General features: G+C 36.3%; 2 protein-coding genes across 3 annotated transcripts; both read right to left on the bottom strand.

The window, feature by feature from the left end:
* Positions 1-1,064: 1,064 nt before the first annotated feature.
* On the bottom strand, positions 1,065-10,463 carry calb2a (calbindin 2a). Its single transcript, XM_055174939.2, has 11 exons — positions 10,278-10,463; positions 7,404-7,480; positions 6,731-6,820; positions 6,469-6,549; positions 5,792-5,848; positions 4,192-4,269; positions 3,804-3,859; positions 3,675-3,714; positions 3,517-3,570; positions 1,793-1,864; positions 1,065-1,668 (listed from the first exon to the last, which is right to left on the bottom strand). The coding sequence occupies exons 1-11, from the start codon at positions 10,369-10,371 to the stop codon at positions 1,552-1,554; spliced, it is 816 nt and encodes a 271-aa protein (XP_055030914.1). The 5' UTR covers positions 10,372-10,463; the 3' UTR covers positions 1,065-1,551.
* Positions 10,464-17,350: 6,887 nt separating this feature from the next.
* pnp6 (purine nucleoside phosphorylase 6) lies at positions 17,351-23,169 on the bottom strand. Of its 2 annotated transcripts, XM_055174944.2 has the most exons (6): positions 22,900-23,063; positions 21,295-21,464; positions 20,902-21,005; positions 20,014-20,189; positions 18,419-18,609; positions 17,351-18,233 (listed from the first exon to the last, which is right to left on the bottom strand). In XM_055174944.2, the coding sequence occupies exons 1-6, from the start codon at positions 22,920-22,922 to the stop codon at positions 18,037-18,039; spliced, it is 861 nt and encodes a 286-aa protein (XP_055030919.1). In that variant the 5' UTR covers positions 22,923-23,063; the 3' UTR covers positions 17,351-18,036. The 2 variants fall into 2 exon arrangements, with proteins under 2 accessions (XP_055030919.1, XP_055030920.1); XM_055174945.2 differs by lacking the exons at positions 20,902-21,005; positions 21,295-21,464 and having other exon boundaries at positions 22,900-23,169.

Raw genomic sequence — 23,169 nt, 5'->3', positions numbered from 1 at the left:
GGCCCCACCCACCTCCCCCTTTGCCCTTCATGCATTTCGTTTTATGAAAGCCCAGAATAACCCTTAAGGATATTAAAGGCCTTAAAAATTATATTAGCACAGATTGAGTGGCAGAAAGTGTTGGTAGTTCAGTGGTAGCATCTCGGATGCCTTGCAGAAGATCTAAGATTACATGAGGGAGTTGAAAAAATTGTAAGTTCAATGTATGAGCTTTATGCATTGTCTTGACATTTATGACATTGAAAGCTATAGTCGAACCTTGGATCTGTACCTGCTAAAACAAAAAAAATTATATAAATAGTATTTATAAGTAGATGATTAAAGTACATTGAGGTTTCCACTCTCAACTCATTCATTTACAGCTATATTTAAACATCATTAATAAAGGAACAAAATTCTTGTCGTTTATTAACATAATATTGAGCCTTGTTTAATTACCGGTCTGTCAATTAAAATGCAGCTAACACCAATCCTACTGGTAATTGAAAAAGTAAAAAGGGAAGGGAGCAAAGCTTTGATCATATCCAGTATTTTTAGCTTTTTCAGGTCATTAACATTGAACTTACAGTATCATTTCCAAAGAAATTAGCTGTGAAACTGAAAGTATAATATGATATTAGAAATACAGTTTCCTGAATAATTACTATAGGCAATTGCATTGATGGAATTTAAACTATGATTGTGGAAATGCAAAGTGTTGTAATCAAACTATTAACATTCTGGCAACGTGAACAGTTAATGGAAACAGTGTATGTGTTCGGCTCTGGCATTTTGAAAACATATGCATTTGGATGAATTATTCATGTTCTGATAATTAATTTATAGGAGTTACACACTCTGCTATGTAAGACGAATGACATTTCAATTATTTATTGCATCGTAGTGTAAATGCATCTTTTCACACTTAAGATGAAGTTTTACTTGAAATATAACGTTTTCATCCAGCAACACCCATAAAGAGTGAATGATGTTCTGTAGAAGTTCCTGTGAAGTTAATTTATTAACCTTAGCAATAAAACCAATTTTTTCTCATATAATGAACAAATTATTTGAAAACTGAAACATCTATTATCACATAACTTTTATTTATCCTCTTAATCACATCCTCAAAAAGAATCAGACAAAAAAGCATGAATAAATAAAATGATACATAATAACAAAATTAAATTGAAGAGGAAACCAAACAGAAGGAAAAAACCAGAAGATGAATTTGAAGCCAAGCACTCCGAATATACAGTATCACATACCTAATCATATATCAGACCATTAGTCCGCTACTCTTTCCGAAAGACTCGTCTTTAAATATATAGTTTAAAAATTGAGCAGAGGGCATCGTATAGCTGGGTTAGTTTTTTTTAGGCACAGGATAGCAGTGGCGACGGGTTGTGGAAAGGAAAAAAGAAAAAGAGATAAGAGAGGAGATTTTGTGCTTTTGTGTGCACTCATTCAGAACTCATATCGAGAGAAGGGACGGGGTGCCCGGCACATGCACACGCTAACAGTAGTCAGGCGGCTGGAACAGAGCTGAAATGGAGGTCAGGAAGCCTCGATTCACAGAATGGGTTCCCGGCACAGAACAATCTCCAGCTCGGAACGGTACAGTTTCCCTCCATCCGACAGTGCCATGATGCTCTGCTTATAACCAGCCAGGCTCTTAGAATCCACATCCTGAGGTTAAATACAATCACAATACCGCAGTCACATGCCATTGCCTCCATTATCTACTGCACTGAGTATGTGATGTGAAGTTACTGTGTAGAGTACATCATTATTCTGAAGCTTCTTATCTCACCTTATTGTTCTTCAAATAAAGGTCCTTCAGGAGAGCATCCAGCTCCTGTTCATCAATATAGCCATTTCCATCCTAAAAACAGAACAAACATCAGTTTTATTCAGCTATTGCACATTGAGGACAAGTTAAACAGTTCACACAGCTGTCGAATATGCTTATCAGTCCTGATTCAATGTATTTATCAATTGGTACATTTTGAAAGAGTGTTACATTATATTACCAAAGTAACTACATGAAATGTATAGTGTTACACATGCACTATTGAGATAGAGTTATTATCTTTCAATATCTATTGATTCTCTATGCTCACATATTAAAGCAATAAACCCCAAGAAGCAGTGGGCTACCAGTGCATTTTATAACAGCTAAGGGGCGTTGTTAGCTGTTATAAAATGCACTGTAACCCCACAGCTTCGAGGGGTTTATTGCGTTTATAAAACGGTTACTTCATATGCATAACATTAGCGGGATTTAATTAAAATAAAAAACAAATAAGTTGTAATTATATTAGTACAAATATTACTCTGCCTCCAAACAAAGTAGTTCCTCAGAATCAAGTGTGACTGAAACAGAGCGCAGTTCCCAACCAACGAGATGCAGCAAAGACACAATGAAAATATGATTTAAGACTGTGGTGTTTACTTTATAAATCACCATTCATCTAATTTATACATTAACATTTATATCGTGCAACTGTTGAAGTGATAATCAAATATGCTTGTAAGCATGCTGAACTCTTTCCCCGTCAGCGTTTTTTTTTTTTTAAGTTGCCACCCAGTTTTAGTTTAATGTCTTGCAGAAAAATTATCTTCTTTAAATAAACATAAAATATCAAATGAAACAACAGACCATGCGCTTTCAAAAAAAAAAAAAAAAAAACGTTTAATCCTACCTTTATTTGTTGTCTTATCACCTCTCAAATTTTTTATATAAAAACGGAGATAATTACATTTTTGTGAAGAACTTATGTAAGAGATCAGATTCAAAGCTATCAAAACTTACACTCTGTGTTTTCAGTGTTGGATATGTTATCTGGATATCGCCATTAATTGTGCAATTGTAGACAAATTAAAAATATGATTAAATACTGTGGTGTTTATTTACAATATGTGGTGTTTATTTATATTATTAACAGTGGCGCAGTGATACTCCTGTAATGTGGTCTGAACCGTGGGGTTACTGGTGTATTTTATCACGGCTTAGAACGCGTTTCAACCAATCAGAATGAAGAACCAGAACTGCCCGTTTTATAAATTGTGTTTTATTAAATTAGACTGCTTCGAAACATCTTTGTGTTTTGTTTAACTGGATAAAGTTGTAGACTTGAAAAGATGACCGCATTGCAAATAACATTCGCAAACAAACTTGCGGTATTAGAGTATCAAATAGCATTTTTCACCTTGCACCAATATTCATTGGGATTTCTGTAATTACTTGCGGTTGGCAGTTAAACTGTTGTGAATGTGCTTTTAGTTTTGCATTTTAAATCAGGTTCCTCATAATGGCATTGGTAGACAAATGATGATGCCCTCAAACTGTGGGCAGAGAAACAGGTGCACGTGCCTCTGCTCATTTACCTGCACACGTAAATGGGGATGCTGTTTTGCATTCGGGAGGCATTCACAAAGCAGGCTAAGATCAACATTTACAGCGTTCTTAACACATCTGTACAATTTCCTATAACACTGTGACAAACATTCAGCCTTTTGGAATATGTACTCTACCTTGTCATAGTACACAAAGATGGCATTAAACTGCTCAGCAGTCAGCCTGACACCCTGTTGAACAATAAAATAACATTTATTTAGTAACAGAATAAGACTTTTTATACTCGGGAACTCAGTTTAGACTTAATTATGTTTATCGTCTTTTGTGATCTTACCTGGAACTTCAACAAGAAATTTTCCTGAACAGGCAGGAGCCTTAAAGTAAACAGAATAAAGACTTAGTCAGTTGGCTCATCTCATATGTGTTTTGTAGAATTTTTCCCCCAATTTTGCCACAAACCTACCTTGCCATTTCAGACAGACCAAGTTTTCCATCACCATTCAGGTCAAACATCTTGAGCTAGAGGCAGAGTGAGAGAAAATCAAGCTCAGCAACATTTATAAAAACACATCCTTCGAAACATTTTGCTTTATGAAATCAATATTTCTTATTTCAGCATTTCTTATACTTTATTTTGTCCTACACAATAGGTAGCGGTCAACTAAAATCTCCAGCTGTTTTGCTTTCAGTGTGTTTCAGGACTGAACATATGTTAGCACATCTGTAGTGCAGACACTTGTGAGTCAGTGCATGCACAAACATCACTCAAACATGATGACAAGCAGCTCAAACCTTATAAAATAAAGGTGAAGTTTGACATTTGTAATGCTTGTTAGGAAAAATCTACTTACTGTTGTTTGTGTGTATTCCTGCAATTTCTGCTCATCATATTGTCTGTTTGCCTTTTTAAGCAGGTCAGAGAGGAAGCCCTGTGTGGAGTAAAACAGTCACAAGGAAAGTTTTAATCAACATTTAATTTAAATAGGTGATGCTATTCATATAAAAGTCTATGCCAATGGCGGCTCGTGACTGCTCATCCGAGTGGCGCAAATTCAAAATAAGTGTTCGGAGTGTCATGTGTGTTGCTCGTGTTTTCAAAATATGTGTTTGCTGCGTCATGTTAACCATGTGCATCACGTGTTTTGTCAAAATAAGTGCTTGCTGCACACGCATCAAAACAGTTTATGATAAAAGAGACGCTCACGTTCACAAAATACACGCAAGACACTCCCTTAACAGTAAACTGATTACGCATGAGAGTATCTGGCAAACCCAAGCGTCTCTTTTATCATAAACCCTTTAGACACGTCTGCAGCAGGCATTTATTTTGACAAGACACGTAATGCACATATATTCACTCCCCGCGCAGAACACATATTTTGAAATTACGAACCACACACATGACGGGCTACATACATGTTGTGACGAACTTCGCATCGAGCGCCCTCGAAAAAAGAAGTCATAGGCCGCCACTGCCTATGACTAAAACAAATGTATGATATAATCTTAACCTTACATACCAACATAATGTACTCTTAAAATACTCCTGAGATGTTAGGTAATGCTAACCTTTTAACATAAATATAATGAATATCCACGTTTTTCTATTGTTGTTATTTCTCTTCGTAACACATTTAAAATAACATACATTTATTTTATTAAGCCATTATAATGCCAATTCTGTCATAATCTCACAAACCCCCTCTACTTCTATAGCAATTGCTACTGACTACAAAACCTTCGTTTGGGATGTCCTCTTATTCACTTAAGAAGCATCTGTTGGTCCCTATAAGATGTACTTTATTTGTCTTAAAGGTGCAGTGTGTAAATTTTAGCGGCATCGAGTGGTGAGGTTGCGAATTGCAACTAACGGCGTAGTCCACTGCTCATCCCTTGCTTTTGAAACACAAAGAGAAGCTACGGTAGCTGCCACCGGACAAACATGCCATTGTCGGAGACAACTTAGTAAAAAAAATTGTCCGTTAAGGGCTTCTGTAGAAAAATGGTGACACAAAAAGGCGACTTCCATGTAAGGGGACCCTCTTTGTATTTAGATAAAAAGGTCACATTCTAATGTAATAAACACATAACGGTTCATTATGAAAGGTCTTTGTACACCCCTGACAATATAGTTTTGTACATTATTTTGCATTTCTGTCAAGAGATCCTTCTAAAAATTACACACTGCACCTTTAAGGTCATTTACTCTTCAGCAATTGTTGCTTCATTTGCTTTGTTTACAAATGTAGTGATTTGTATACTTCGCATGGCAGCCACCAAACCCATGAAGATTTGCATAGTTTCCATCTGCCTCATCGCCTCTGTTCTGCGTTCACTATTCTGATCTATTCGTTTGAAAGTAATACCAGAGGACTAATCAAATAAGTGGCTATGGGAGCATGTTTAAGGATGTTTTTTAAAGCCCCATAGATCAAATCATAGGAATCTTACCTTCAGTTCATTAGCCTCGATAAAGCCACTGCGGTCTGTATCGTATTTCCTCCAGGCCTACGGATACAGACAAACATACAAAGGTTTTATAACTGTTACAACTGTTTATATCTCTATATAGCTATGTAAATTAATTAATTTGTGTATGCTTTGTCCTGAAATGTATTAAGACTTGAGTGAAGTGGATTAAGTTATTCTTACATGAATTAAAAGGCATCATTTGTATTTTATATATATTTCATATTCGAAGCAGATGTGCATTATAAGAACAAGGAGGTTGTAATGCCATTTAATGAATGTTTTAATCTAGCAGTTGGCCTTGTTTCCATCACAGGCTCTTATCAAAGATAGATGCTTCCATCTACAGGTCTATAGAGAATTACAGCAGCACATCCATAATATATGATGCTGAAAATAGAAGTTTGTACTTATTCATTCTATTCTTTTAAAAGGCCTATGATTCAAAAACCTCACGATTTCATTAGTTGTACCCTCTCTGATTCACACAATAAATCGAGGCAGTCAATTTCAGATGTGCACAAAATATCACAGATGAGATCATGACGAACAGACGTATGAGATATTTGAATGGCGTAGGAGAGTAAAGCTACTGTTTGTGTGTAAAGATATCTTTTCATAATAGACTTATAAAACGTATAAAAGATGAAATCACTTACTGCCATGAACTCAGTGCTGGATCCTACAAACTGTCTGAAGCAGAGGAGGAAGTTCTCTTCTGTGGGCAAGATCTGAGCCAACTGATGGGAAAACAGAAAAAATGGAAAACTTACATTTGAGATTTGGGGCTTTTGGACAGTTGTATTACTATTACAGCGATAAGCTAAAGTGATGAGAGGCATTAGTGTTCCTCTGTAAGCATGTTGGGGGGTGAGACTGAGATCTCGGAGAGTATCCGTCATGATAATGTGTTTTTCCTACCTCTGCCATCTCAATTCTCCCATCTTTGTTCTGGTCGAATTTCTGCATGAACTCTGTCATCTTATCTCTAAAGGCTGCATTTGAAGGGTCCTGCATTATAAAGGCACAACAGATAAAATGATTACACATTCTTTAATTATTGGTAAAGATTATCTTTCATCTCAAGATGGAGAGAGTAGCATTCACTATTTGATTGTGTAAAGAGTGTTATGCATTAAAAACAGTAAGGCAGATAGTAAAATAGTATTACTGACTTCATTAAAAAACGGTGCAAAGTGATATGTGGTTTCCAAAGCTCGTTTGATTGTTAATAAAACAGGGAAGTCTTTCTGAATAGTTATGTGTGCTGTGTTTAACTATTTGATTTGTGTATGCTTGCGAAAAAATGGATGTCATTGTCCCACCCTAATGTCATAGCACACATTGAACCAATGCTGCTTTGTAAGCTTGGATAAACAGATTGCAGTTCTCATCGGTGCAATGAGTGACATTGCAGATTTCGATCAATAGTTTAAGTTGTTTATTGAATATTTAATCAGGTAGTGTTTCAATGTGCAAACCCTATAAGTCTATAATAAAATGGACTGGTTTGGGATTACATAGATTTAATCGTGGCCTGTTGGTTTCACAATGACATGTGTCTCTGCTAATATTAATATCTTTGCATACTCACCACACCTGTCCCTCTCCGTGCGCTCTCAAGCTCACTAATGAAGTTCTCAAGCTCTGTACCCTCAATGTAGCCATTTCCTGTAATATAAGGAAATATGCTTCAGAAGTTGCTGAGATTGCATTGTCATTAATGATGTTTAGCATTTTATGGCTAGATTAGATACTATCTTTAAATCTGTTAAGTAATGAGATTGGACACTTTTGAAGCTGGTTAACTCTAGATTGGTTTGTTGGCTGGCACCCCATCCAACTAACACAGTTCTTAATTAAAAACTTTCTCCCAGTTAAGCTTTGATGGCTTTCTCTTTTCCACTTTAATTGGGGGCCTTTCAGTATAAGGCTTTAAGGCCATTTATTTGAAAAAAAAGACAAAAGTGAGATTCTTCTTGATGCTTCAGAGAATACTGCTTAAATGCCTCCAAAAATAAATATAATATTACCATCTGGGGTAATTCCCCATGCGAGGAAATTGGCATTTATGCAACGCAAATGTCCGTGTAGATGTTTAGAATGGGGGTTTGTGTATTTGGCCAAATACGGTTTACTCTATAACAGAAAGTGATTGTAATGTAAGAATTAAGGACTAAAGTGGAGGTAGTAGGTTTATAAATAAACCTGTTCCCTGTGTTACACTCAACGGCATCATTTAATATGGTCTCTCTGTGTAATTCCTGAATAATTTGGTGTCAGTGAATTGTGTTGTCATTTGTAGACAGCAGACTAACAGAAAATCTCCTTTTCTTTAATTTATAATAAATTTTATCTAGAATATCTGCATTACTAAGAAATGCAGGGTAAAAAAGCTGCATGCATTTGCAATGTATCTGACATTACCAAAAGAGACTAAACACAGAACATATGCATACATTGATTGTGCAAAATAATGAACCTCCTATATTGTTATGTGCAATGCATGTTTACGCATACATTGATCCTGTTGAGCATAGCAGTCAATATAAGGTTGTTCTGACATTTTGAGAGGTAATATGACCATTTATAATCTTTAATGTTATATAGATCTCGTAGCTTTGGAAACATCAATGTTTAAAGACATTAGATGTGCTCATGTATAATATGGCCTGTGAGATAATTGGAATTATTTACATCTATCCATTTGAATTATAAGCCCTTTGACTTTGATTATAGTCTCTCTTCTGCACATCTATGTATTTTCTGGCATGGTCAGCCATCTTGAAATTTTATCTGATGTGCTGGTGTAGCCATTTTAAACTATACCACATTTTAATGTATTATATTGGAATACTACTAATAAAATAGACAAAATTTTAAAACATCATAGCACTTGAGTTAGTGAGAATTTTAAATGATAACAAGTACTCATATAACCTTTACAAGATATCTACAAGATACTCTGAAAGGCAGAGTATTTTGATAGACATGATCCAAATAAAAAAAATAGTAAATAGGTTGTTTACTAATTTATTGTATAACTAAACATACACCCTTTTCAGAGACTTAACTTGCATCTTCTTCATTCTTACCATGCTTGCTTTATTTTTTTATCAACCTACCTTTTAGGAAATAAGTTTAAAGAAAAAATACTTGTTTGAGATATAACCTATGGGTATTTCCCTCATACAACTTTTCAATGTTGTAATGTAGGCTATTTGATGATCATGATGCTGCTTATAGGCTATTTATTTTAAATATTTATCAAGGTAAGTGATTCGCATATACTAGGCTATTTATGGATGTTTCACAGATGAGAAAGATTAAAGAAACGAATATGTTCCTAAAACATAAAGAATCCATGCGCTTTATTTTTAATAGCCTTCACTCTTAGAAAGGATGTGTTAATTTTTTACACATCTTTGTCCGTTAAGCTTTTAACACATTATGTGTAATTTTAACACATTATGTGTCATTTTCTGTTAAAATATAACACAAGTTGTGTTAAAAGTAAAACAAAATGTGTTGTTTCAATAATAACACAGGGTGAATTCTGGGACAACGCATTTAGTGTGTCGTCCCAGAATCAACACTAATGTGTTGTTTTTAACACATTGGTTCTAAGAGTGTTGTTGAAAGTGATATTTATATTGCTGTATGTAAAAACATCTGACGTGTTTGCTGAATAATTGATCTTTGAAGGATGGCTGAGGAGGCTGAACGATCATACGCGCAACGAGTGATGCTTCAAGGTGCGTAAAAAGCCAAAGTGAACTTTGGATGCCGCTGTCTGTAGTGTGATGTTTAAAAACGCTGCACCTGCTTGCGATTCCCAAAATAATTTGTAGGCTGTAACAAGGTTTTAAAGCACAGTCTTGGCCCCAGATATTTCTATAACGTATATAATTTGGTAGTTAAAAACACATATAGCCTATAATTGAACGTTATCAGGGTATCTGCCATAGCGTACAAAACGCAAAGTCTTGCTGTAAAAAATGGTTGTTTCCTTTATGTATGCCTTTATGCCTTTAAGTAAAATCAAATTATAAGTTATGTTAATGTAACGTAAAACATATGTCATTTTACAGTATAGCCTATACAATATATTGATTTGTGCAAAAAGGTAGTTTACTAAAAATGTTTAAATACCCTAGTAATTCCAGCATCCTATCTTTAAATTAAAATGTAAGTAATGTAAAATGTTTTTTTTTTAATGAAGGCTACTAAATAAGTATTAGCAATTTAACTTTATTTAGCATCATCAATGCTTCTTTCATGTGGTGCGCAAATAAAACGTCATTCTACCCAATTCTTGTCATTTTCAAATAGCGAACTATTTCTCTCTGCAAAATGTCAGAGTTAAACCTTTACAACTTTCTTGAGAATGTTTCAATTCATTTACGTCTTAATTAACACGTTCTAGTAATGATAAAATGATTGCAATAAAGAGCGCATCTGGACTCACCGTCTGCATCAAAATGTTTCCAGATGTCCAGGAACTGGGATGCGGTCAGCTCTGCCAAGTGAAGGTACGGAGCCTGCTGTCCTTTGTTTGCCATGTTTTACTGTATCTGTCCTATTGTCCACAAGAAAATCCCGTGCGAACTTTTACTCAGTCAGAGTCCAATTCACACTGTAACTCACCCAGCGCTTGGCAAGGGGTTTTAAGTACGCGGAGTGGTTGCAATCCTTCGATGCTCGTGGGGTGGCGCAGTAGTTCCAGCATTGTTTTCATCCTCCAGCACGTGCCGAAGTTGCTTACAGTAGCTCGTTGAATCCCTATTCTGTGTGTAGGCTATATTACACTTTTCTCTTTTCTTCTAATTTTGTATTTGCTGCTTGTAAATGACAACAAACATGACTGGTTTTAGGGGCATCGAGAGTTTAAGAGAAAACTGATATGAAATTTCAGAGCTCTTTTGCTATTTTATTGCATTATAGAAGTATGTGGTAAGAATTAGTTTATCCATTAAATCATACAAAGTTGCATACAACGTAATATTAGCTGACGCTTCAGTGTAGTTAAGGATGTGTTTTATATTTATATATTTTTATATTTATATTGCACTCCTTGCAAACCAATTTGTTTTTGAAGACCTATAGTTTAACCTCAGTGTCAAACAATTTATACTTAATAAATGTAAAAAGTATAATACAGTATATATGGTACAGTGCAGTCCTAAAATGCTGGGTTGTTTCATCCCATGGTTGGGTCAAATATGGACAAACCCAGTTAAATGAATCTAATTTGATTTAAAGGGACACTCCACTTTTTTTGAAAATATGCTCATTTTCCAGCTCCCCAAGAGTTAAACATTTAATTCTTACTGTTTTGGAATCCATTTAGCTGATCTCTGGGTCTGGCGGTGCCACTTTTGGCATAGCTTGGCATAATCAATTGAATTTGATTAGACCATTAGCATTGCGCTAAAAAATAACCAAGGAGTTTTGATATTTTTCCTATTTAAAACTTGACTCCTCTGTAGTTACATCGTGTTCTAAGACCGACGAATAAATAAAAGTTGCAATTTGCAGATATGGCTAGGAACTTTACTCTCATTCTGGCATAATAATCAAGGATTTAGCTGTTGAAACATGATCTTACATACTGCGCGAAAATATTCCCCTGCTCTTGAAAGATAAGGAGACTATTTTTCGGCTGCTTCGTAATATCGTTGCGCCTCCTGCAGCCATGTTACGGCTGCAAAGTCCCTGATTATTACGCCGGAATGAGAGTATAGTTCCTAGCCATATCTGCCTAAAAAATCGCAACTTTTAATTTTCCGTCTGTCTTAGTACACAATGTAACCACAGAAGAGTCAAGTTTTAAATAGGAAAGATATCGAAACTCTTTGGTTATTTTTGAGCGTGATGCTGGTGGACTGATCGGATTCGGTGGATTGTGCTAAGCTATGCTAAAAGTGGTAGCGCCAGACCATTTTTAGAGCACACAGTAGTACGGGCTACTACTGCATAGCACAAGAACTTAGACTACAGTATATTTGCATATGACATCTGTATTTCCCTCATTAATATTCCTTAGTCAAATGTGTCATATTGTTGGAGAATGTGATTTTCCTCATTAATATTCCTTATTCATATGTGTCATATTGTTGGATAATCTAGTTATTGTGTCCTCATAGGTGCTTACAAGTGCAAGGAGTGATAAAAGACATATGTCCCTGTGGAATCAAAGTCTAATTATTCCACCGCGGTCATGCATGCAGACTCCTGCCTGCACCATAGAAACAGAGAAGAGAGCACTGGGAGAAGTAATGCTCACTTACTGCAGGGATCCCGGCAGCTCAGCTGTAATTACTGCATCCTCGCTGCCATGTGTAAGCACCCAATCCATGCGCCACTCAAAAATCTTAAATGCCAATTACAACCGCTTTCCTGAAACGGCTCAAATAAGGCCAGATTAATTAAAAATCCGCACATTTAATCACATTTCCCACATCCCATAGGGAGATGGTGACTTATGAGAAGTCTCTTGGCGCTCAGGGCATCTTGATTATTTGCTTAACAGGCATTCAAGTTAATTCGGTACTTAGTCAGGTCGAAGGTGACGATGACCGATATATCTGACTGAGAGCTGTCTAACTGGCCTTGTCCAATTATGTGAATCTGGTTGAATATATCTTCGACGAACAATAACAAAAGCACTACAATAAATAAAGTTGTTAATATGTAGTAATGTGAACAACATCCAATAAGGGTTGATTGTTTTTGCCAAAACTGGCTGGTGTTATAAATTGGGTGACTTTATATGTCTGACCCTGGGCTGTAGCTCCATTAAGTTAAAAGAGGACATTAATGTAATCTGTAGTTTATTACACATACTACTTCAGATATGCATTAGATGTAGAGAAAGGCAAAAACAGCTTATGAAACTCCATCAGTTGTATCGCTCATATAAATCTTTAAAATCTTAATCATCCCATTTATAGAGAAAAATACATAAACTAAATTTCATTAGGAAGAAATACAAGGATTCTTACAATCTCATTTAATTTATGGGTTAGCTGAGGTTGAAAGGGTTGAAAGTGATTGGGAAGGTTATTAATCCATACGTTTACTCTGTCTAGACAGTGTTGCCACGAGCCAAAGTGTTTCAGAGTCATCCTGAGGAATAAACACTTTCATTTTTCATTGACTGTAAGCAGCATGTAAATCACCAGTTTCCTTTGCAGAAGTCAAACCCAGCAGCATCTTCATCACCATTGAATCTATTTAACAGCTTTCGGTAAAGGCTGCATTTATTATAAGCGCCTGCTTATTGTATGCAGAAGACAATGTCCTTAAGCTCAAATGTCTAGATGCAAAAAGAGATGACTTGCTATTGCTTAAATTAAAATAATCTATGCATGTAGTTTTTCCTCCGCTAGGAAATAAACCCCAAATTTGAATGATTTGCACAAGTTATGTCCAATATTTAAAATAGCTTATGACAGCACAAAATTGTGAATGATAAATGTATCCGACCACACTAATTGTGTACACAAGGTGTTCCTTGACATAATCCCTAAATGCTGTCGTCCTCTAAACAGACAACCTTTCATAAAGGTTATGGAAGGACTGGGGATCTAATATGATCTACAGGGCAAAAATGTCAATCAATATGCTGTGAAAGTGACAGTGAACTAATATGATCATTGAAGAATAGTCAGTCAATGCCATTTGCCTCGTCACCCATCTTGGCTGTACTCCAAGGTTAGGAGTGTGGATATATAGCAAAGATGTCTCGCATTTATTTCCTCTATATCCTTACTGTGTGATTGATAAACCTCAAAGTGGGCTCTTAAAGTCGCCCAGAAATATTATTTGCTTACTGTACTTATAAAGTTGGTTCAACTTACCTTGTTGCCTTCAAATTTTGAGTTATTTCAACTTAAAAATGTTAGTTGCCAAAACAATTTTTACACAAAACTTTTTTAGAAATAGGGGACATATCATAAAAATCTGACTTTTTCTATGTTTAAGTGCTATAATTGGGTCCTCAGTGCTTGTATAAACCTAGAAAATGTGAAAAGATCAACCCAGTAACTAAGTTTTGTAAACCATTCTCTGCAAGCATGTGAAAAAAAAATGAAATTTGGCTCCCCTTATGATGTCAGAAGGGGATAATACCGCCCCTTAATCTGCATTATCTAACCATGGCATTGCCATTTAGTGCAGAGATCAGCTCATTTGCATTTAAAAGGACACACCCAAAAATGGCACATTTTTGTTTACACATACAAAGTGGCAATTTTAACATGCTATTATAATTAATTATCTATATGGTATTTTGAGCTAAAACTTCACATACGCACTCTGGAGACACCAAAGATTTATTTTACATCTTAAAAAAGTCTTGAATTAACTTAAAATTTTAAGGCAAGTAGGTAACATTCTTTTCTTTTTTTAAGTTGAATCAACAAATAGTAGACTAAGCATTAGGATTAAGACAGCCATTAGAAAAATATGAGGGAACATATTGAATGTTCTGCCTACTTTATATTGTATATAGCACCATACAAAAATCTTAGGCCACCATGACACTATTAGATTTGTTTTTGCAATGGTATTGTTGTGACCGAATATAATTATATCTCTTTATTAGAATACAACCAGAAAGTACATCTGTATGCAGATTCTTCAGGAATTCAGGTATCCACAAAAGAGTTTAAGCTACTTACTTGCAGAAAAGCCATTTTGTTTATTTGTTCAAAACAACATTTTGTGTTTCCTGTACATATTTCCTGTTTTTTTCCCATTTGTACCTTAATAAAAAGAGTGAAAATAAATACAATATTATATAAAACTTTGTGTAAAACTCCTCATATTATTGTTTCTCAAATACAAATCTCTGTAGGCCTAATGTTTTGCTCATATTTGCAAGTTACTTTCATGCCAGTTAACGGGAACTTATCATAATTGGGTCCCCAGTGCTTCTATCAACATAGGAATTGTGAAAAATAACAACCCGGTAAGTTTTTTTTGTAAACCATTCTCTGCAAGCTTGTGAAAAATTGGTAATTGAAATTTGTCTCTCCTTGTGATATCAGAAGGGGTTAATACCACCCTTTAATCCGCACTATTCAACCACGGCACTGCCATTTAGTGCAGAGATCAGCTCATTTGCATTTTAAAGGACAAACCCAAAAACGACACATTTTTGCTCACACCTGCAAAGTGGCAATTTTAACATGTTAAAAAAAATGATCTATATGGTATTTTGAGCTAAAACTTCACATACTGTATGTAGTCTGGGCACACCAAAGATTTATTTTACATCTTAAAAAAGTCTTGTGACATGTCCCCTTTAAATATAAATTTACATTTAAAATGCATATACCTATTTGATATACTGTATGCACTGTGACAGTTTGTCCTATTCCCAAAATTTAGGTCTGCATCCGATTTTGAATTCAAGCTATAAAATGTGGCCTCAAGCATTTGGACTTCACTGTGTATTGATGAAACAAGGTGTAACCAATTTAGGGCGGGAGAGTCATCAATGCGTACATGACAAATGCATTGACCTTTGAACAATGATCTGCATTACCTCTCTACTCTTTCTCTCTCTCTCTCTCTCTCTCACTTAACTCCAGCCTGTACATGGATAAATGAGATCTTTCTTTCTAATGTTGTCCTTCTGCTTCAGTGGATTCCTCTTTTCCAAGAATATGTATAGATGGTTAATGCCAAAGTGTCCCCAGGGTGATTTCTCACTTCTCCTGACTCTCCTCCGGCAAACATGATTTGAGAGAGATGGCGAGACTTGAAAGTAAAGCGTAGCTCTCCATCAAACATAAGGACTGCAGTGGCTGATTAAAGCGAAACGAAAAAGCAAAATGATGGGAGCATATACAGTGTGGAGGGTTGCGTCGAAAGGGTGAAATGCCAAACCTCTGATTTAAAAGTCAGTTACACCATCATAGATATCACAGATTTGTTTGTCAGGAGTTTAAAATGAAGATGATTATTTATGTTAATGTATTGTAGTGAGCAGATTGGGAAGAAACCAGCACCCGACCATTAAATCAATGATTCCTTTCCTCATGAGTGACCGATTTTAATAACATTACCAGTTTACAGTGTCTTTGCTAGTGTTTGGATCGCACAAAGAGATCAAAATGAAGAATGCTCAGCTCAACAACTAATGAGAAAGACCATTTTAAATGAGGTAATATGCCAGAGAGAGCAGAACAAAAACATGTAAGATCAAAACAGATCATTACTTCCGACTTCCTCGAGAAAGCCATCAAGGAACATTCGCATATCCGGCTGCAAATCCTAAATATTTCAGGACTTGGTCTGTCAGTAATTGCATAACGGTAACATATTCTGTAATGGGACATAGGAACTGTGATGTTTTTGAGAGGTCGCACTCTAGACAGAGCATAACAGGGGTCTGTGATGTATCTGAATATCAAATTGATCTAAAGGATCTGCCATTACTGTAAAGGGCAGAGTCATCCTCAGTTCACCCTCCTTTCTCTAAAAGAGCTTCTGTGTTACCAGCAGATGGTCGCCACATTGTGTAAATGTGCAATGTGTCATAAATGGCTTTTCTGCATGCTACACATACCCCAGCATGCGTTTTGAAGTAAAATGTTGACTGTAAAATGTGTTTTCATTCTTGGACTTCAGGGGAGCTGTGGCAATGGGTTATGACAGAGCTATTTAAAGTATGACTGCACCTGCGAACTTCAATAGAGACCATTATTGTAATACAACTCTATGTCCTCTGTGTGTCCGGGTTAAATTTGATTTCAAGGTTTTTGCTTGGTGACAGACTTGCCAAAAGCTTGACGTTGTTAATATTTAATTTCATCTCTACTTTAGATGTGGCTTGGCGAGATTTATCAATAATGTAGTGACCCGGGGGTCAGGTGGCATGTCTAACATTTTGTTTGGTTATTCATGCTTAGAAAAGCAAACGTAGAGATGCATAATGTAAACTGAACTGTTATCATTGGTCTCTTTTGTACTTTTAATATGAATACTTGCCTTGCCTAAAACTCTTTAAGCATGATCAAATCTGTAGTGTTTTTTTTTTTTTTTTGAAGTGTTGCAAAAGACTTTTAAAGGTGCAGTGTGTACATTTTAGGTTGCGAATTGAAACCAACGGCTTAGTCCACTGCTCACCCCTCGCTTTTGAAACACATAGAGAAGCTACAGTAGCTGCCACAGGACAAACATGTCATCGTCGGAGACAACTTAGTAAAAATATTTGTCCGTTAAGGGCTTCTGTAGGAAAATGGCGGCACAAAATGGCGACTTCCACGTAAGGGGACCCTCGGTGTATGTAGATAAAAAGGTACTTTTCTAAGGTAATAAACACATAACGGTTCATTATGAAAGGTCTTTATACTTCCCTGATAATATAGTTTTGTAGATTATTTTGCATTTCTGTTAAGAAATCCTTCTAAAAATTACACACTGCACCTTTAATTATTGCTTTGTTAGAAACAACAAAACATGCAAAGAATCCCAAAACAGGAACAGGGAAGAACTGAATACCAATTATGGAAATAATTCACCACAGAACACATATTATATGGTGTATTTTTTGTTATATTTGCTATACATATTATCTCTAAAATAATCTAAAATGTGCAAAGAGATATTGTTATTATATATTAACATCTTCAGTTATTATTTGCAGACAACAAAATAAAACTTTGATTCAAAAAATTGAATAAGATAAAACATAAAACTGATCAATTGATCATTTGTTAAATAATTGCCACTGTCCTGCTTTAAACTCTACTAGAAAATCAATCTGAAGATTGCATCACTGGATTTGAGTTGTGTTTGTTTCCATCAAGTCTCAAGTTTGATCTTTAACTCTTCTTTCGAGACTGACAAAAACTGATTGTTCTGTAATGCTGCGTATTTTCAGTTGTTCTTCAAAATCCACGTGAGTGCATCACATACATCTTAAATTAATAACTCGTACGCCTCTCACAGTGGTGTATTAGTAAATACCCCACTATGTATTGTGCTATGGACATTTTCAGAGGTAAACAAAATAGACCTAGATCTAAATTTAGACTTAAGAAGCACTGGAATGTCTATAGTATATATAGCTACTCTGTAACCCTGAACAATATACATTAAAAAGCATATGGTAACATATAAATCTACATTGTTAAAATATCAAAAGAAAAACTCTATAAGATTATTATTAAAAAGCAAACTCAAATTTTTTGTGAATGTTGTAAATGGTTGCACTACATATTTGTCACCAAGTGGCTTATTATCTTTTGGAGGTCTTTGGTTCGCATGCGTGTGGTTTCCAGCACTTCTTCATGATTAGCCTTCTCTTTGCTGTCATAGTCGGTCACCACCTTGTTGGTAATAAGAGAAAGTCCAAACACACGCAGCCCGCAGTGTCGAGCGACCACTACCTCTGGAACGGTACTCATACCTGGGGTACAATTATAGAGAAATCATCAGGCCAAACTGTCAAATGTGCCCAAATTTGCATTATAATATTTATTTGTTCCAATGCAAATTATAGTGCACTCATTAGACTCCTTGTCGTTTACCAAGAACGCTTTGATGTGTGCCAGCTTTCCAGAAAAATGCTACAGTATATCATACAGTACATACCCACAGCGTCTGCCCCAAGCAGCTGCAGAGCCTTGGATTCTGCAATCGTCTCAAAGCACGGCCCAGCCAACATGCAGTAAACGCCCTCCTGAAGGAAAGAGGCACAGTCCAGTTCCTCAACAGTCTTCCTGGCCAGCAGTGTCAAGTCTTTATCATATGCATCAGACATGCAGGGAAAGCGCACTCCAAATCTACAGAGACATGCATTACAAATTTTTAATAACAAAACAAAGAATATCAAGAAATCATTTAACATCAAAATAAGTTCAATTATTCTTGCAATGTTTTGCTCTTCTTCAAAGTTTCTTTGCATTTTATGGAATTAAATTAGGTTTATTAGCATTATATGATAACCAAAGCAATTCAAAGATCTCAGATCTATATGATGACATACAGTATAAAGTCACTTAATATATATATGGATTATTAGGAACACCATACTAATACTGTGTTTGACCCCCTTTCGCCTTTAGAACTGCATTCTACGTGGCATTGATTCAACATTCTTTAGAAATGTTGGCCCATATTGATAGGATAGCATCTTGCAGTTGATGGAGATTTGTGGGATGCACATCCAGGGCACGAAGCTCCCGTTCCACCACATCCCAAAGATGCTCTATTGGGTTGAGATCTGGTGACTGTGGGGACCATTTTAGTACAGTGAACTCATTGTCATGTTCAAGAAACCAATTTGAAATGATTCGAGCTTTGATGGGTACATGGTGGTCATAAAGGGATGGACATGGTCAGAAACAATGCTCAGGTAGGCTGTGGCATCTAAATGATGCCCAAATAGCACTAAGGGGCCTAAAGTGTGCCAAGGAAACATCCCCCACCCCATTACACCACCACCACCAGCCTGCACAGTGGAAACAAGGAATGATGGATCCATGTTCTAATTCTGTTTACTCTCATTTCTGATTCTACCATCTGAATGTCTCAACAGAAATCGAGACTCATCAGACCAAGCAACATTTTTCCAGTCTTCAGCTGTCCAATTTTGGTGAGCTCGTGCAAATTGTAGCCTCTTATTCCTATTTGTAGTGGAGATGAGTGTTACCTGATGGGGTCTTTTCTTGTTGTAGCCCATCTGCCTCAAGGTTGTGCGTGTTGTGGCTTCACAAATGCTTTGCTGCATACCTCGGTTGTAACAAGTGGTTATTTCAGTCAAAGTGGCTCTTCTATCAGCTTGAATCAGTCGGCTCATTCTCCTCTGACCTCTAGCATCAACAAAGCATTGTCGCCCACAGGACTGCCACATACTGGATGTTTTTCCCTTTTCACACCCTTCTTTAAAATGATCGAAATGGTTGTGCATGTAAATCCCAGGAACTGAGCAGAGGGGGAAAGACTCAGACAGGCCCGTCTGGCACCAACAACCATGCCAAGCTCAAAATTGCTTAAATCACCTTTCTTTCCCATTCTGACATTCAGTCTGGAGTTCAGGAGATTGACCAGGAACACACCCCTAAATGCATTGAAGCAACTGCCATGTGATTGGTTGATTAGATAATTGAATAAATGAGAAATTGAACAGGTGTTCCTAATTATCCTTTAGGTGAGTGTATACATATACTCTTAATATAATAATTTACCTGTCCTCATTGCGACCACACAGGGGATTTTGGCCTGCAAAACCTGGAAGGTTGATATGATCTTTGATTAACATGATGTCACCCACTTTAAATTCAGGATTTAGTCCTCCAGCAGCATTGGTCACAATCAGAGTCTCAATTCCCAGAAGAAAAAACACTCTTATTGGATATGTAACCTAAAAGAATACGAGAACAAGCATAATGAAATTTCATCATCTATTAAACAGGGTATTAAAGCTTAAAAATATACGGTACATACAGTGTGTTAAAATAATGATTAATACTTTGTTGTATACTTTTTATCGCCCTTCGTCTAAACTGTTTATTAGCCATTTTACATGGCAGGAATAAACCTAAAAGTCTCTTGTAGCATGTAGACTGCTTTACGACAACACAAGCACAGAAAACTCAGTTCAGTCACTTATATACCAACATGCCCAAAAATCATAAATCATTAAAGCACTACACTATTTGTGCTGAACATTTTTTAACCTGATCATATGCATGACAAACCTCTAAAAGTTGTCGTAAAAGTTTATAGGAGGTGTTACTAGATGACGAAGACAGTTGTCAAAGGTTGACTCTGTTATACTTAAATTGCTTAGTAACATATCAAATGGTCAATGGTTAAATACAGAATAACTTCTGTGTTAGTGCTGTGGTTTATAATTGTTAATGGAAAGAGAAACGGATTATTCTTTGACTTTGATTCATTATCTTTTTAAGCATTAAACCGAATAATGCTTAATACACGTTTAAGTTAAAATTGCATCCATCACTGCATCATTTTCTTGAGTGCGCAGGCGGCCAGACTGACTGATGCAATATTAGAGTATAAATATACATGCCTTATTTATTTTCCCTTTGCTGTTTCAGAAGGATACTTACTGTGGCTACGTTATAGCCCTCATAAAAATGAAAACGGCCTTGCATGCAAACACACTGCTTTCCATTGAGCTCTCCAAACACCAGCTGACCTTTATGTCCCTGCACTGAAAAGGTAGATTTTAAGTATAAGTATTTTTAGATAGTTGCCATAAAGTAATAAAAAGCAGCACTGAGGCAAAATCCTAACGGATGGTAGTCAAACCTTTACTTCTGGTTAGCTTTGATAGATATTAATGCAAAATATTAATTTCTTCATTGTTTATTTTTTAGTATTCAATGAATAGGATATTAAACAAAACTATCAATTAGCTATAAATGATTACCTTTTTCAAAGCAAAGATGTGTAGCTTAGTAAAAAACAATGCATAATATGACCGAAAAAACCTCTCTAACCTGTGCTGTGGGGAAACCGGGGGATTTCTTCATAAGGAAACGCAATCTTGTGGTCCAGCAGGTCAGCTAATCCACCGAGGCCTGAACCACAGATGATTGCCACTTTGGGCCTGAAATCTGTATGAGCAAGAAGCCAGTCTGCTGTTTCTCTATAATCCTCATAGCTGTAGCTAGATGAAAACAAAACATAGTTTTTTTTTTATATTTACATACATGCAAGATTACATTTTTTATGTCTAACCACTAATTTCCTCCTTGAGTTAACTGCTAGTTTGAAAATGGGTAGCTGTCAGAATTGTCTGTTCTGGATACGCACACATGCTAATGTCAAATGGCCTGTCATGTGCAGTGACCCTATCAAGTTGCTTTGAGAGTGAGAACAAGGACGAAATCCAATAGCTGACAACAACATTTAGAACAACGAGGAAGCTCTGCACACTGTTTTTATATAGTCTATATTGTTCGTCCTTGTCATTACTTATGATATTGTGTTGGAGTTTGTTGAATTTACCCTTTGACTCCTATCACATTTGGGTGGTACTTATAACAATTATTCTAGTAAATGATTTCCAGTAAAGTGTCTAAGTGTGCAAGTGGCTATAACTGCTGATCATGTTACCATTTAAAGTTGGATACGGAGCAGAGGTTTTACATTAGTTTATCAGCTCAAACAAAATATAGTTACAAAATATCATCAAAAGTCTTTGCTCATTACTGTTCTTGTATAAAAGCCAATGGCCGTTCAGTAGACATGCGCTGTCCGTGGTGCTGCAGCCTGTTGCGGGATCAGCACTTTCAATTCAGCGCTCGCACTGGGTTGAGTTTCAAACATTGTGTGACTCTGAAAGGCTGAATGGAAATGCACAATTGGCCTTTTATTTACTACTTTCAAAAGACCTGGCAAGACTCATGATGTTCTCGGTTGTAACTGGTCATTTTACGCAGGGTTTTGGCGAATCCCAATAGCAAGTGAACATCCCATACTCACTCCGAAGGAAAGAGAGCTCTTAAAGTGGAAATGTTAGAATCTGTAAAGCAATTGTGTCTCAACAAATTGTGTTTGGAAGAAACTTGTCGATGGAAGCAATGAAAAACAATGCAATTGTTTCAAGGGCGCAAAAGCACCTATCGGATTTCGCTCTTAATCTCTCAGCCTGCCTCTTTAAGAGCTACGTATAATTCTGTGCGTACCGTCCAAACTGAATAAGGTGTTTATGTTACGTAACTACATTAAGAGTAGTTAATTTAATAAATGTTAGACATAATGAATATAAGTAGGCTAAACTCGTTCGACAACATTTCCTCTCTTGATTCAGATGAATATGATAATGAAGAATACTATCTTATCGCCATCCAAACAGCCGCACTGACTGTGCGTATTGTCAAATGATCTGCGACGTGTTAATATTAGCTATCTGCTTCTGTCCGTCACAAAAAGGTTTGATTGAAAAAAGGGTATTGGAGAATAAAAAACGACATTTGTCATGACGAGGACGCGTTATTCGTTTATCACATATGCCACTCTCGTTAAGAATAGCAATTTGATAGTATTGGCAAGTCAGACAGCGAATCAAGCGCTTTGCATATTGTTTTATTTTACCTTACCTGCATTCGTTGGATGTTGCCATGTCCGCAGCGGCCGCTAATGTAACTGAGTAAGATTTTGTTGGCAAAAGAATAATACAGGAACCTGAGCGAGAGGTCAAACAGTCGATCTCGTGGGAAGAGTGGAATGATGGAGGAGGAGCATTTTTTTAAACTCATTTCTTAAACACAGCTCGTTGTTATAATCCAATTTTCTGTCAGAGTGGGCCGCTAACTGACCCGCACTTAAAAGAACTGCTGTTGGCTGGCACCAACACAAACGTTTAGTCC

This window comes from Misgurnus anguillicaudatus, chromosome 15, assembly GCF_027580225.2.
Source record: "Misgurnus anguillicaudatus chromosome 15, ASM2758022v2, whole genome shotgun sequence".
NCBI lineage: Eukaryota > Metazoa > Chordata > Actinopteri > Cypriniformes > Cobitidae > Misgurnus > Misgurnus anguillicaudatus.
This window is presented reverse-complemented; position numbering and strand designations above follow the sequence as displayed.